This window comes from Salmo salar, chromosome ssa13, assembly GCF_905237065.1.
Source record: "Salmo salar chromosome ssa13, Ssal_v3.1, whole genome shotgun sequence".
Taxonomy (NCBI): Eukaryota; Metazoa; Chordata; class Actinopteri; order Salmoniformes; family Salmonidae; genus Salmo; species Salmo salar.
In genome coordinates this window covers 19,513,026-19,529,038 of record NC_059454.1, presented here as the reverse complement: position 1 = coordinate 19,529,038, position 16,013 = coordinate 19,513,026, and the positions used below count along the sequence as shown (strand labels likewise).

General features: G+C 43.0%; 1 protein-coding gene across 4 annotated transcripts in view; it reads right to left on the bottom strand.

The window, feature by feature from the left end:
- LOC106566585 (zinc finger and BTB domain-containing protein 46) overlaps window positions 1-16,013 on the bottom strand; it is a 120,621-nt gene that overhangs the window by 28,886 nt on the left and 75,722 nt on the right. For all 4 annotated transcript variants that reach the window (XM_014134726.2, XM_045693023.1, XM_014134725.2 and 1 more), the window contains exon 4: window positions 4,271-4,555. In XM_014134726.2, coding sequence (XP_013990201.2) covers window positions 4,271-4,555 — 285 coding nt within the window. The remainder of the gene's footprint in view (window positions 1-4,270; window positions 4,556-16,013) is intronic.

The window sequence follows — 16,013 nt, the reverse complement described above, 5'->3', positions numbered from 1 at the left end:
TTCCTTTAATTTTCTTTGCATCACAAACATGGTTCTGTGGAAATCTGATTGTTTTTTGCAAATGATTTTGATTGGACAGAATTGGCTGAAGTGGGTGACAGCTATCAGCCCTCAACAAACTGTTAGGATCAGTGGGTTTCCTGTAAAGATCAGTGTATAGAACATGATCCTCACACAAAATCAAAAGATCAAGGAAACCTATTTGACGTGTGTCAGATTGCATAGCGAATCTCAGGTGTTCAGAACAAGAGGTAAGAAGCATGGAATGCCTGGAGCTGTTTCGCATCGACACTCCATAAAATGAAAATATCATCAATGTACTGTTTCCAAATAATAATATAAAAAAAAAATGTTTTGTTGTTGGGAGGATGAGAATGGACTGTTTCTCCATGTAACCTACATACACATTAGCATAGTTAGGAGCCATGGGGGATCCCATAGCAGTACCCTTCATCTGGATAAAGAAATTGTTTTGAAATATGAAATCGTTATTTGTGAGTACCATTTCAGCCAATGTTCTAATGCATGCACTGGAGGGTTGTTCATTTGGGTAACATAACAAAAGAAAATGTTCCATGCCTTCAATACTGCCATCGTGTGGAATATTAGTGTATAACGACTCAACATCAAAAATAACGAACAAAGTATTCTCAGGGAGAGGATCAAGAGAATCAATGATAGAGATCATACTGCTGGTGTCCTTTGCTAAAACTAGCTAGCTAGCTAATGACAATACACTATAGTAGTGGGTCGGCAAAATGAAGTAAATAATACTGAACTCATGACAAAATCATGGTTTGACATTTGAATGGATATTGTCGTTTTGTTTGTTTTTTGCTTAGTGACATTGTGAATATAATCTTTTTGGCTTTTAACTCTGATTTAACTAGCTATATATTTAATGAGGTTTCTGCACCAGAAAATTTGTGAAGTCCCAAATTCCCACGAGATACTGCAAGAATTTGCGCGCACACACACAAACACACACACACACACACACACACACACACACACACACACACACACACACACACACACACACACACACACACACACACACACACACACACACACACACACACACACACACACACACACACACACACACACACACACACACAGGCCAGACCCAGTTGTGATAATGGCAGCAATGGCTGGTGAAATGGGGCAGGTGACCTCGCACTACTACTCTGTTCAATGAATCAATACTTTCCCAAGGATTTAAATAACTATGCTTTGAAGTTAAAGAGGTGGAGAGGTGGGGAGAAGGAGACAGGGAGGTGTTATGAGAGGTAGGAGAAGAGAGGGAAGATAGAGGGGGAAGGACAGAGCAGGCTGAAGGAATGAGAGAGGGAGGGAAGAAGAGGAGACTGTAAAAGAGGGAAGGGTGAGGAAGGGGTTGTAGGAGGGACAGAAGAAGGGAGTGTGAAGGAGCTGTGAAGGAGAGCTTGGGGGAGGGATAGAGGGTAGGTTGTACTGAGGGGAGAAAGCAGCAATCCGTCAAACTCACTAGGCTTGTCCTTCCCTCAGTGCTCTGAAGAACATAATGTTTGTTTTAATCTCTCTTTTAAAGATAGAGTGAAAACCTCAGTGGAGGGGTTGGTTGGCCATCCCGAAAGGCATCTCTCAAAACCACCCTATTGTGTGGTGCTTTCAGGCTGTGTTTGGCCAACCAAACACTTTCCCTAGGGTTCACAATGCGCTGACACTCAAAATAAAGAGGCATACTTTAAGATATGTGTAAACATATCATAAATTACTAGGCACATAAGACATTTCAGAAGGCTGATATTGTACTGATAACATTCTTTGAATTCTACTCATATAACTCAAGGATCTGTGTTTGGGGTTTGTATGTATGTGCATGCGCTCACGTGTGTGTGTGTGTGTGTGCGTGTATGTGTGTATGTGTGTGTGCGTGTGCGGGTGCGTGTGTGCATGCACTCACGTTCGTGGGTGTGTCTGTGTGTGATAGAGGCCCCTCCGTAGGGGCAGGTCAGATGAGAGGCAGCGTGCCTGCTGTGACAGCCTCAATCTCTTCACTTAAAGCCAACAGAGGGTTTGTGTGTGTGTGTGTGTGTGTGTGTGTGTGTGTGTGTGTGTGTGTGTGTGTGTGTGTGTGTGTGTGTGTGTGTGTGTGTGTGTGTGTGTGTGTGTGTGTGTGTGTGTGTGTGTGTAGGAGTCCACTCAGTCAAAGCCCCAGTCTCCAGCCCTATTGTATCAGAGCAGGGCTAAGCTAAAAGGGTTTAGAGTTGGACTCTTTCTCCATCTCCCTCAAACACAGACAAACACAACTCAGCACAAAGAAGACAATTACCAGCCAAAGAAAGCAAAGAGAAATTAAACATGTAAACACACATGCACACACCCTCACCCTCACCCTCACAAACACACACACACACACACACACACATAAACACACACTGGGAGAGACACTATATGTACAGCAGTATGTGAACACCTCTTCAAATGAGTGGATTCGGCTATTTCAGCCACACCCGTTGCTGACAGGTGTATAAAATCGAGCACACAGCCATTCAATCTCCATAGACAAACATTTGTAGTAGAATGGCCTTACTGAAGAGCTCAGTGACTTTCAACGTGGCATCGTCATAGGATGCACCCTTTCTAGCAAGTTCGTCCAATTTCTGCCCTGCTAGAGCTGCCCCGGTCAACTGTAAGTGCTGTTATTGTGAAGTGGAAACGTCTAGGAGAAACAACAACTCAGCCGCGAAGTGGTAGACCACACAAGCTCACAGAACGGTACCGCCGAGTGCTGAAGTGCGTAGAGATTAAAATGGTCTGTCCTCGGTTGCAACACTCACTACCGAGTTGCCTCTGGAAGCTCAAGAACTGTTCGTCAGGAGCATCATGAAATGGGATTCCATGGCGAGCAACCACATAGTGGTGTAAAGTTCACCGCCATTGAACTCTGGAGCAGTGGAAACGTGTTCTCTTGCAGATGCCAGGGGAACGCTACCTGCCCAAATGCATAGTGCCAACTGTAAAGTTTGGTGGAGGAGGAATAACGTTCTGGGGCTGTTTTTCATGGTTCGGGCTAGGCCGCTTAGTTCCAGTGAAGGGAAATCTTAACGCTACAGCATACAATGACATTCCAGACGATTATGTGCTTCCAACTTTGTGGCAACAGTTTGGGAAAGGCCCTTTCCTGTTTCAGCATGACACTGTCCCTGTGCACAAAGCGAGGTCCATACAGAAATGGTTTGTCGAAATCGCCGTGGAAGACCTTGACTGGCCTGCACAGAGCCCTGACCTCAACTCCATCAAAGACCTTTGGGATGAATTGGAACGCCGATTGCGAGCCAGGCCTAATCGCCCAACATCAGCACCTGACCTCACTAATGCTCTTGTGGCTGAACTGAAGCAAGTCCCCGCAGCAATGTTCCAACATCTAGTGGAAAGCCTTCCCAGAAAAGTGGAGGCTGTTATAGCAGAAAAGAGGGGACAAACTCCATATTAATGACCATGATTTTAGAATGAGATGTTCAACAAGCAGGTGTCCACATACTTTTGGTCATCTAGTGTATATTCCAATGGTCCAAAATAACTTGACGGAGAGGCGCAGTGAGTGGAACATTAAAGTTGATGATTTAAAAGCTTTTATTATACCAATAGCTAGCATCCTGCTATATTTACACCAAGATAGAGGGAAGGTATGGAAGGCCATACTCAAGGCCTCAAACACACACCCGCACACACACCCTCATGCACCCATGCACAAAAACATCATTCAATCACTCATACACACAGATGAACATGGCTAAACCCTGTTTTATGAAACCACACACACACTGACACACACACTTCGGCAAAGAAATCCAGGAAACATTTTCTCACACACCCGGGAGCCATCCCAGCACAATGTTCTCTCACTGAGTCACAACTTAGTAATCCTCTCTTGCACCATCACACAGACCTGTTACATACTGAACACACACACACACACACACACACACACACACACACACACACACACACACACACACACACACACACACACACACACACACACACACACACACACACACACACACACACACACACACACACAGCATGCAAACAACACGCACACCTGCACGCACGAATACACACACCAAAACTAAATTCACAAAAGCCAATGAGAGAATGATTATTCTATAGCAGTGGTATTGTGTGACACTCAAACAGCAGTTAAGTGCAGTTGGAGTGTGGTGTGTGTTTGTGTGTGTTTGTGTGTGTTTGTGTGTAACATACTATAACAGTAACTTACGTGAAAGGGAGTGTCCTCCTTTGGGCATGAATTCAAACAGTACAGGGTTATCATCTCCCAGCATCTCAGCCCGTAGCGAAAGCAGGCTGTTTTTACTCATCAATGCTGCCCTCAGATTGGCTACCGAAGATGTAGCCCCGTCCCCGGTCCCACCTCCTGCCTCATCTGATTCGCTGGCACCCAGGAAGTTGGCCTCGCCCATTGCCAGAGCTTCTTCCTGTTTGAGGAAGAAGTCGAGACGTTCTCCGCGACTGTCTGAGCTGTTGAGCTCTGTCACATCTGCACCTGGAGACAGAGAGGAATCATTCATTCATTGGTTGTTTGATTGATTGATCTTTATTAGTCATGTTGAAAGGCACAAAATTCTACTTTACAAATATGACAACATAAACCATGTAAGATATCAAACCAATGACAAATTTAAAAATTGAGTACACTAAAGCACTTTACCATAGACTTGCCCCACCAAAAATATAGTGTACAGTGCCTCCAGAAAGTATTCAGACCCATTCCCTTTTTCTACATTTTGTTACGTTACAGCCTTATTCTAAAATGTATTAAACAGATTTGTTCCCTCATCAATCTACACACAATTAAAAAACAGAAATACCTTATTTACATAAGTATTCAGACCCTTTGCTATGAGACTCGAAATTGAGCTCAGGTGCATCCTGTTTCCATTGATCATCCTTGAGATGTTTCTACAACTAGATTGGAATTCACCTGTGATACATTTATTTGATTGGACATGGTTTGGAAAGACACAAACCTGTCTATATAAGGTCCCACAGTTGACAGTGCATGTCAGAGCAAATCAAGCCCTGAGGTCAAAGCAATTGTCCGTAGAGCTCCGAGACAGGACTGTGTTGAGGCACAGATCTGGTGAAGGGTATCAAAACATTTCTGCAGCCTTGAAGGTCCCCAAGAACACAGTGGCCACCATCATTCTTAAATGGAATAAATTTGGAACCACCGAGCCTCTTGAGTCAGAGTTCCTCTGTGGAGATGTGAGAAACTTCCAGAAGGAAAACCATCTCTGCAGCACTCCACCAATCAGGCCTTTATGGTAGCATGGCCAGACGGAAGCCACTCCTCAGTAAAAGGCACATTTCTGGAGAGACTTGAAAATAGCTATGCAGCGAAGCTCCACATCCAGCCTGACAGAGCGTGAGAGGATCTGCAGAGAAGAATGGGAGAAACTCCCCAAGTTCAGGTGTGTCAAGCTTGTAGCATCATACCCAAGAAGACTCGAAGCTGTAATCGCTGCCAAAGGTGCTACAACAAAGTACTGAGTAAAGGGTCTGAATACTTATGTCAATTTTATATTTCAGTTTTTTTTATATATATACATTTGTAAAAATGTCTAAAAAACTGTTTTTGCTTTGTCATTATGGGGTATTATGTGTCACGTCCTGACCAGTAAAGAGGTTATTTGTTATTGTAGTTTGGTCAGGATGTGGCAGGGGGTGTTTGTTTAATGTGTTTCGGGTTTGTTGGGCAATGTTCTATGTTAGTCTATTTCTATGTATGTGTCTAGTTTATCTATTTCTATGCTTAGTTTACTGGTTTGACCTTCAATTGGAGGCAGCTGTTCCTCGTTGCCTCTAATTGAAGGTCCTATTTAGTAGGGGTGTTTTTTCATGGGTTTTTGTGGGTAGTTGTTCCGTGTGTAGCTGTATGTCTCACAGGACAGTTTTTTTCGTCGTTGTTGTTTTGGTTAAGTGTTTTGTTTCGTTTTCTTCGCATTAAATAAAAGAAGATGAGCATACACATTCCCGCTGCGCCTTGGTCCCATCTTTACGACGAACGTGACATTATGTGTAGATTGATGAGAGAAAAAAACAATTTCATACATTTTAGAATAAGGCTGTAAAGTAACAAAATGTGGAAAAGGCTAAGGGGTCTGAATACTTCCTGAATGCACTGTACGGATGACCGATATTCCTTTGTTTTCAGATCTGTTAGTGATAAATGGGACAGATGAGAGAAGCGGGTAGTTGCAGCCCAATATGGCGGCCGATACTGACTGTGTTGAAAGAAAGTAGGCATATCGAAAGCGCACATGTAATTGGTTTGACTTTCTGTCAGTTTTTCCCAGCGAGTGCAGAGATTCGTGGTGACATGACTGTAGATCAGGGATGGACAACTCCAGTCCTCAGGGGACTGAATGGTGTCACTCTTTTTCTCCATCCCTAGCAAACACAGCTGATTAAACTAATTGCATTCTAAACTGAAGATTATGATTCGTTGATTATTGGAGGCAGGTGTGCTAGCAGGGGCTGGGGCAAAAATGTACAGGGGTGGAAAAGTAAAAGATACCTTCATAGAAAATGACAAGTAAAAGTGAAAGTCACCCAGTAAAATACTACTTGAGTAAAAGACAAAGTATTTGGTTTGAAATATACTTAAGTATCAACAGTAAATGTAATTGCTAAAATATACTTAAGTATCAAAAGTAAAAGTAAAAGTATAAATCATTTCACATTCCTTATACTAAGCAAACTAGATGGCACAATTGTTTTTTTATTTTTTATTTATGGATAGGTAGGGGCACACTCCATCACTCAGACATAATTAACAAACTAAGCATGTGTTTAGTGAGTCCGCCAGATCAGAGGCAGTAGGGATGACCAGGGATGTTCTCTGTTTAGTGAGTCTGCCAGATCAGAGGCAGTAGGGATGACCAGGGATGTTCTCTGTTTAGTGAGTCTGCCAGATCAGAGGCAGTAGGGATGACCAGGGATGTTCTCTGTTTAGTGAGTCCGCCAGATCAGAGGCAGTAGGGATGACCAGGGATGTTCTCTGTTTAGTGAGTCCGCCAGATCAGAGGCAGTAGGGATGACCAGGGATGTTCTCTGTTTAGTGAGTCTGCCAGATCAGAGGCAGTAGGGATGACCAGGGATGTTCTCTGTTTAGTGAGTCCTCCAGATCAGAGGCAGTAGGGATGACCAGGGATGTTCTCTGTTTAGTGAGTCCTCCAGATCAGAGGCAGTAGGGATGACCAGGGATGTTCTCTGTTTAGTGAGTCCTCCAGATCAGAGGCAGTAGAGATGACCAGGGATGTTCTCTTGATAAGTGTGTGAATTGGACCATTTTCCTGTCAAAATGTAACGAGTACTTTTGGGTGTCAGGGAAAATGTATGGAGTAAAGAGTACCACATTTTCTTTAGGAATGTAGTGAAGAAAAAGTAAAAGTTGTCTAAAAATATGAATAGTAAAGTACAGACACCCCAAAAAACTACTTAAATAGTATATTAAAGTATTTTTACTTAAGTACTTTCCACTGACAATGTGACACCAATCAGACCCCGAGCACTGTAGTTGCCCATCCCTGCTGTACAGGATGGTGCACTGAAACCTCAGAATGATGGAGTGGTGAAATCACTCACACTGTGGAAAAACATTGCATGTAATTAAATGCATATATCTTAACATGCTTTCATGTTGTGAATATTTTACATTTATCACATTTCATTTCTGTTGTGTAGACTACTGTGTGCAATGTTAAAGATAACATTTCCCACTGTCCCATTACTATACACCAATAGCAAGCTTGCTTAATAAAGGCAGACCTATGGGTTGCATGCCCGGCTGCAGGTTTGCTGACATGCCGATGAGGACCAAAAATAGCCTAAAGCTATGCTGCTACCCGTCTGATACTAGCATGTTATAACAGGAGATACAAATTAGGTTCTACTGCTTGCAGACCTTCATGTGTCACAACAGCTTTCATAAAGTTGTGTATGTGAACTCAAAGAAAATGATTATGAGACTAAACAATACTCTTTGGATATTCATGAAACATAGTTAGTATACCGGTAATAATTAGTCCTAAAAGTTTGAGTTGTATAAGTGATTAAAACTGCTTTAGCATCCTCCATGCACTTCCTGAAAGAGACTGAACAAAATAAGCTAGTCCTCTGAGCGGTGGCAATGCTGTTCAATCAAAAGAGACAATCCAATTAACGGTACACTTTCAACACACCCATTTATTTCAACACAACCACTTCTTTTGACATGCCCACTACTCTGAGACCAGTCCGGATGGGCTGCCTGGCCGTTGACAACATTCATTTGGTCTTGACTGCTGAAATCATCCATGGAAAACCTCTCCTTTAAACACCCCATCCCTAATTCATCCTGTTTGTAAAATGTACAGCAATTTGTGTTTTCCACCAAACGCACTTGTGTCTGCACACGCACACACACATCCCCCAAAATTACAACAAAGGACAGGATGCTGTTGACAGATAAATCAGTACTGTCTCATCTGAGATCATTTAAACACATAGCAAGAGAGAGAAAGAGGGAGTAAAGGAACGAGAGAGAGCCTATGAAAAAAAGACAGATGATCAAACAGCGATAGACAGTTAGAGAGCTGGAGTACAAAAGAGAACAAGAGAGAGACAGAGAGACCGACAGAGAGAGAGACAGAGAGACAGACAAAGAGACAGACAGAGAGAGACAGTCAGAAAGAGAGAGACAGAGACAGACAGAAAGACAGAAAGACAGACAGAGACAGACAGAGAGACAGACAGAGACAGAGAGAAAGAGAGACAGAGAGAATGAGAGAGAGAGACAGAGAGACAGAAAAAGAGACAGACAGAGAGAGACAGACAGAAAGAGAGAGAGAGACAGACAGAAAGACAGAAAGACAGAAAGACAGACAGAGACAGACAGAGAGACAGACAGAGACAGAGAGAAAGAGAGACAGAGAGAATGAGAGAGACAGAGAGACAGAAAAAGAGAGATGGTGCACACGAGAGAGAGTGCAGAAGAAAAAATTGAGAGAGAGAGAGAGAGATTCTATCTAGGGTATAAAGGTTTGTTTAGACTGCAGTGACAGTCCAGTGACAGCCCAGTGACAGCCCAGTGACAGAGTAAAGTAGAGAATGTTGTGAACAACTGTCAGCAGCAGACACACGCTGCCACACTCTCCTCTGTAGATCTACATGTCTTTCACACACAACTTCTGACAGCACTGCTGACACACTCACACACACACTCACACACACACACACACTCACACTCACACTCACACTCACACTCACACTCACACACACACTCACACTCACACACACACACACACACACACACACACACACACACACACACACACACACACACACACACACACACACACACACACACACACACACACACACACAATTCAACACTCCCTAGGGGTTTGTAGGACACTGGCTTGCATACTGTGTGTAAGTGGGGTTGAGTGTGTGTGTGTCTGTCTGTGTGTTAGAGCTAATACAACACCTCCTATCACTGGCCTGTGATGCATACACTTCTAGTATATTGCACAAAGTGTGAGAGGTCTGGGCAGGTATTATTATAGATGTGAAATGTGGCATGCAGGACAGCGAGACAGAAAAGACAAACAGTAAATGAGAAAAAGAGAAAGAGTTAAAAAGGAGAGGAAGGAAACAGTACAATAACTGAGAAAGATAAAGACTGAGGGAGAGGGAGAAGGCAGAGAGAGGGAGAAGGCAGAGAGAGGGAGAGGGAGAAGGCAGAGAGAGGGAGAGGGAGAAGGCAGAGAGAGGGAGAGGGAGAAGGCAGAGAGAGGGAGAGGGAGAAGGAAGAGAGGGAGAAGGCAGAGAGATGAGAGGGAGAAGGCAGAGAGAGGGAGAGGGAGAAGGCAGAGAGGAGAGGCAGAGAGAGGGAGAAGGCAGAGAGATGGAGAGGGAGAAGGCAGAGAGAGGGAGAGGGAGAAGGCAGGGAGAGGGAGAGGGAGAAGGCAGAGAGAGGGAGAGGGAGAAGGAAGAGAGGGAGAAGGCAGAGAAGATGAGAGGGAGAAGGCAGAGAGAGGGAGAAGGCAGAGAGAGGGAGAGGGAGAAGGCAGAGAAGAGGGAGAGGGAGAAGGAAGAGAGGGAGAAGGCAGAGAGAGGGAGAAGGCAGAGAGAGGGAGAGGGAGAAGGCAGAGAGAGGGAGAGGGAGAAGGCAGAGAGAGGGAGAGGGAGAAGGCAGAGAGAGGGAGAGGGAGAAGGAAGAGAGGGAGAAGGCAGAGAGAGAGAGGGAGAAGGCAGAGAGAGGGAGAAGGCAGAGAGAGGGAGAGGGAGAAGGCAGAGAGAGGGAGAGGGAGAAGGCAGAGAGAGGGAGAGGGAGAAGGCAGAGAGAGGGAGAGGGAGAAGGAAGAGAGGGAGAAGGCAGAGAGATGAGAGGGAGAAGGCAGAGAGAGGGAGAGGGAGAAGGCAGAGAGAGGGAGAGGGAGAAGGCAGAGAGATGGAGAAGGAGAAGGCAGAGAGATGGAGAGGTAGAAGGCAGGGAGAGGGGGAGGGAGAAGGCAGAGAGAGGGAGAAGGAAGAGAGAGGGAGAAGGCAGAGAAAGAGGGAGAGTGAGAAGGCAGAGAGAGGGGGAAGGAAGAGAGTGAATGAGGGAGGAAGCAGAGAAAGAGGGAGAGAGAGAAGGCAGAGAGAGGGAGAGGGAGAAGGAAGAGAGAGGGAGAAGGCAGAGAGAGGGAGAAGGTAGAGAGAAGAAGGCAGAGAGAAGGAGAAGGCAGAGAGAGGGAGAAGCCAGAGAAAGAGGGAGAAGGCAGAGAGAGGGAGAAGCCAGAGAAAGAGGGAGAGGGAGAAGGCAGAGAGAGGGAGAGGGAGAAGGCAGAGAGAGGGAGAAGGCAGAGAGAGGGAGAAGGCAGACAGAGGGAGAAAGCAGAAAGAGGGAGAAGGCAGAGAGAGGGAGAAGGCAGACAGACGGAGAAGGCGAAGAGAGGGAGAGGGAGAAGGCAGAGAGAGGGAGAAGGCAGAGAGAGGGAGAAGGCAGAGAGAGGGAGAAGGCAGAGAGAGGGAGAAGGCAGAGAGAATAAGAGGGGGAGGGTAAGAGTACGACTTGTCTTCATTGTCCTCAGGTATGCTCGATATGCAGTGTGTTGGTTGCCACGGCGTTGTTGCCGTGTTCTGTTGCCGTGGTGAAAGTCAAGGTGAGAGAGGGGCTGTGAGACTGTAGTGTTCCTCTCCTCTGGCTGAATACTGATGGGCTTGAGTCACCACTGTGGGGATGGCTGTATGTTGAAGCGAGGGGGGTCTGTCTGAGAGACTTCTTTGGGTCAAGGTGTACATGACAAAGTAACTAGAGGTATGTGGGGAGGGATCCTCTGGTCAATAATAAGTGTCCTGGATTGACATGTCTTTAAATCACATTTTTATTTATTTCACCTTTATTTAACCAGGTAGGCCAGTTGAGAACAAGTTCTCATTTACAACTGCGACCTGGCTAAGATAAAGCAAAGCAGTGCAACACAAACAACAACACAGAGTTCCACATGGGATTAACAAACGTACAGTCAATAATACAGTAGAAAAAGTCTACATACAGTGTGTGCAAATGAGGTAGGATAAGGGAGGTAAGGCAATAAATAGGCCATAGTGGCGAAATAATTACAATATAGCAATTAAACACTGGAGTGATCGATGTGCATAAGATGAATGTGCAAGTAGAGATACTGAGGTGCAAAGGAGGAAAATAAATCAAAGAAATAACAGTATGGGGATGAGGTAGTTGTATGGGCTATTTACAGATGGGCTATGTACAGGTGCAGTGATCTGACAGCTGGTACTTAAAGTTGAGTCTCCAGCTTCAGTGATTTTTGCAGTTCGTTCCAGTCATTGGCAGCAGAGAACTGGAAGGAAAGGCGGCCAAAGGAGGAATTGGCTTTGGGGGTGACCACATACAGTGTCACGACTTCCACTGAAGTTGGTGCCTCTCCTTGTTCGGGCGGCGGTTCGGCGGTCGACGTCACCGGCTTTCTAGCCACCACCGATCTACGTTTCTTTTTCCATTTGTTTTGCCTGTATTGTACACACCTGGTTCCCATTCCGTTTGAATTATTTCCCTATTTAACCCTCTGGAGCCATCATGGTTTTGTGCGTGTTTATTGTTGTCAGTTGTCTCGTTTATGTGATTCTGGATTTTCGTTCTCCTTGTTGGAGGATTATTTTTGAGTAAAGTTACGATTATTACTCATCTCTGTGTCCTGCGCCTGACTCCGCCTTACCCACATCACCTAGACTCTGACATACAGTATGTACTGAACGACTGAAGAATGTATTCCTGGATTTGCTATGCATGATTTACTCACTGGCAGCTCACACAAAGAGACAGAGACAGAGACAGAGACAGAGACAGAGACAGAGACAGAGCAGTACAAGAGAGACTTCCTGTGTAAAAGGCTAAAGGAAAAGCGAGTTAAGAAGAAAGAGACGGGGGCAGCTGAATAAGGAGGCAGAGAACACACACATAAAAACACAGACACACACACAGTTAATTAAGGTGGGGGAGTAGGGCTTGGTTTAGGGGGCACAGGGTGGAGGTATTCATTAGAGCTCTGCTCCTCCCCCTCCAGTGGGCAGCCGAGCAGGCACAGGAGTCAAATCAATAAAATAGATCCGTTGTTTGTGCTCTGTGTGTGTGTGGTTGTATATATGTGTGTATGTGTGTGTGTGTGTGTGTGAGAGAGAGAGAGAGAGAGAGAGAGAATGAGGGAACAGAAGGAGTAGAAGTGGAGGAGAGGAAAGAGACAGAGACCTCTGACCCCCATCTCCTTTCACTCATCTGCTCATTGGACGAGTGAATGACCCTTGACCTGTTTACCCAGCATCCTCTCAACCAGCGGGGCTACAGATGGAACATGTCCACACTTCTAGGACGAGTCCTGCAGTAATCACACTTCAGCCAAACTCAACCCTCCTAATATACTGTCTATCCTCTGCTAGATATGATCACATGCAGTAGAGTAGTTATTCCATGCTAGTATTGTATTGTAAAATGAGTTTATGGTTTTAGTGCACACTATGATATTAAACATTACGTTATTAATGAACATTATTGTATTAGTGGACATTATGATATTAGACATTACGTTATTAATGGACATTATGGTATTAGTGGACATTACGGTATTAGTGGACATTATGGTATTAGTGGATATTATGGTATTAGTGGACATTATGGTATTAGATGGACATTATGTTATTAGTGGACACTATGGTATTAGTGGACATTATGGTATTAGTGGACACTATGGTATTAGACATTACGTTATTAATGAACATTATGTTATTAATGGACACTATGGTATTAATGGACATTATGGCATTAATGGACACTATGGTATTAGTGGACACTATGGTATTAGTGGACACTATGGTATTAGTGGACACTATGGTATTAATGGACATTATGGTATTAGTGGACACTATGGTATTAATGGACATTATGGTATTAGTGGACACTATGGTATTAGTGGACACTATGGTATTAGTGGATATTATGGTATTAATGGACACTATGGTATTAATGGACATTATGGTATTAATGGACATTATGGTATTAGTGGACACTATGGTATTAGTGGACACTATGGTATTAGTGGACACTATGGTATTAATGGACATTATGGTATTAGTGGACACTATGGTATTAGTGGACACTATGGTATTAGTGGACACTATGGTATTAGTGGACACTATGGTATTAGTGGACACTATGGTATTAATGGACATTATGGTATTAGTGGACACTATGGTATTAATGGACATTATGGTATTAATGGACATTATGGCATTAATGGACACTATGGTATTAATGGACACTATGGTATTAGTGGACACTATGGTATTAATGGACATTATGGTATTAGTGGACACTATGGTATTAGTGGACACTATGGTATTAGTGGATATTATGGTATTAATGGACACTATGGTATTAATGGACACTATGGTATTAGTGGACACTATGGTATTGGTCAACATTATGGTATTAGTGGACACTATGGTATTAGTGGACACTATGGTATTGGTCAACATTATGGTATTAGAGGACACTATGGTATTAGTGGACACTATGGTATTAGTGGATATTATGGTATTAATGGACATTATGGTATTAATGGACATTATGGTATTAATGGACACTATGGTGTTAGTGGACACTATGGTATTAATGGACATTATGGCATTAATGGACACTATGGTATTAGTGGACACTATGGTGTTAGTGGACACTATGGTATTAATGGACACGATGGTATTAGTGGACACTATGGTATTAATGGACACTATGGTATTAATGGACACTATGGTATTAATGGACACTATGGTATTAAAGGACACTATGGTATTGGTCAACATTATGGTATTAGTGGACACTATGGTATTACTGGACACTATGGTATTAATGGACACTATGGTATTAGAGGACACTATGGTATTAATGGACACTATGGTATTAGAGGACATTATGGTATTAATGGACACCATGGTATTAGTGGACACTATGGTATTAATGGACACTATGGTATTAATGGACATTATGGTATTAACGGACACTATGGTATTAATGGACACTATGGTATTAGTGGACACTATGGTATTAATGGACACGATGGTATTAGTGGACACTATGGTATTAATGGATATTATGGTATTAGTGGACACTATGGTATTAGTGGACACTATGGTATTAATGGACACTATGGTATTAATGGACACTATGGTATTTAAGGACACTATGGTATTGGTCAACATTATGGTATTAGTGGACACTATGGTATTAAAGGACACTATGGTATTGGTCAACATTATGGTATTAGTGGACACTATGGTATTACTGGACACTATGGTATTAATGGACACTATGGTATTAGAGGACACTATGGTATTAATGGACACGATGGTATTAGTGGATATTATGGTATTAGTGGACATTATGGGATTAGTGGACATTATGGTATTAGTGGACACTATGGTATTAATGGACACTATGGTATTAATGGACACTATGGTATTTAAGGACACTATGGTATTGGTCAACATTATGGTATTAGTGGACACTATGGTATTAAAGGACACTATGGTATTGGTCAACATTATGGTATTAGTGGACACTATGGTATTACTGGACACTATGGTATTAATGGACACTATGGTATTAGAGGACACTATGGTATTAATGGACACGATGGTATTAGTGGATATTATGGTATTAGTGGACATTATGGGATTAGTGGACATTATGGTATTAATGGATATTATGGTATTTGTCAACATTATGGTATTAATGGACACTATGGTATTAGTGGACACTATGGTATTAATGGACATTATGGTATTAGTGGACACTATGGTATTAGTGGACAATATGGTATTAGTGGACACTATGGTATTAGAGGACACTATGGTATTAGTGGACACTATGGTATTAGTGGACACTATGGTATTAGAGGACACTATGGTATTAGTGGACACTATGGTATTAGTGGACACTATGGTATTAATGGACATTATGGTATTAGTGGACACTATGGTATTAGTGGACAATATGGTATTAGTGGACACTATGGTATTAGAGGACACTATGGTATTAGTGGACACTATGGTATTAATGGACACTATGGTATTAGTGGACATTACGGTATTAGTGGACACTATGGTATTAGTGGACATTGTGTTATTGGTCAACATTATGGTATTAATGTACATTGTGGTATTGGTCGACATTATGGTATTACTGTACATTATATTTGACAGTAACAGTGATTTATCTGTTATCTATGTTTTCATTCGCTATAATACTCTTGGGAGTATACAACAATTTAGAATGTACGAACTATAGTTTAAAAAACCATCCATCTATACAACATGATATGAATACTAACAGCATCATACATAGTTTAATCAAAAATACCATTGGATATGTAAAGACCATCATCATGCTCCAAAATACAACATAA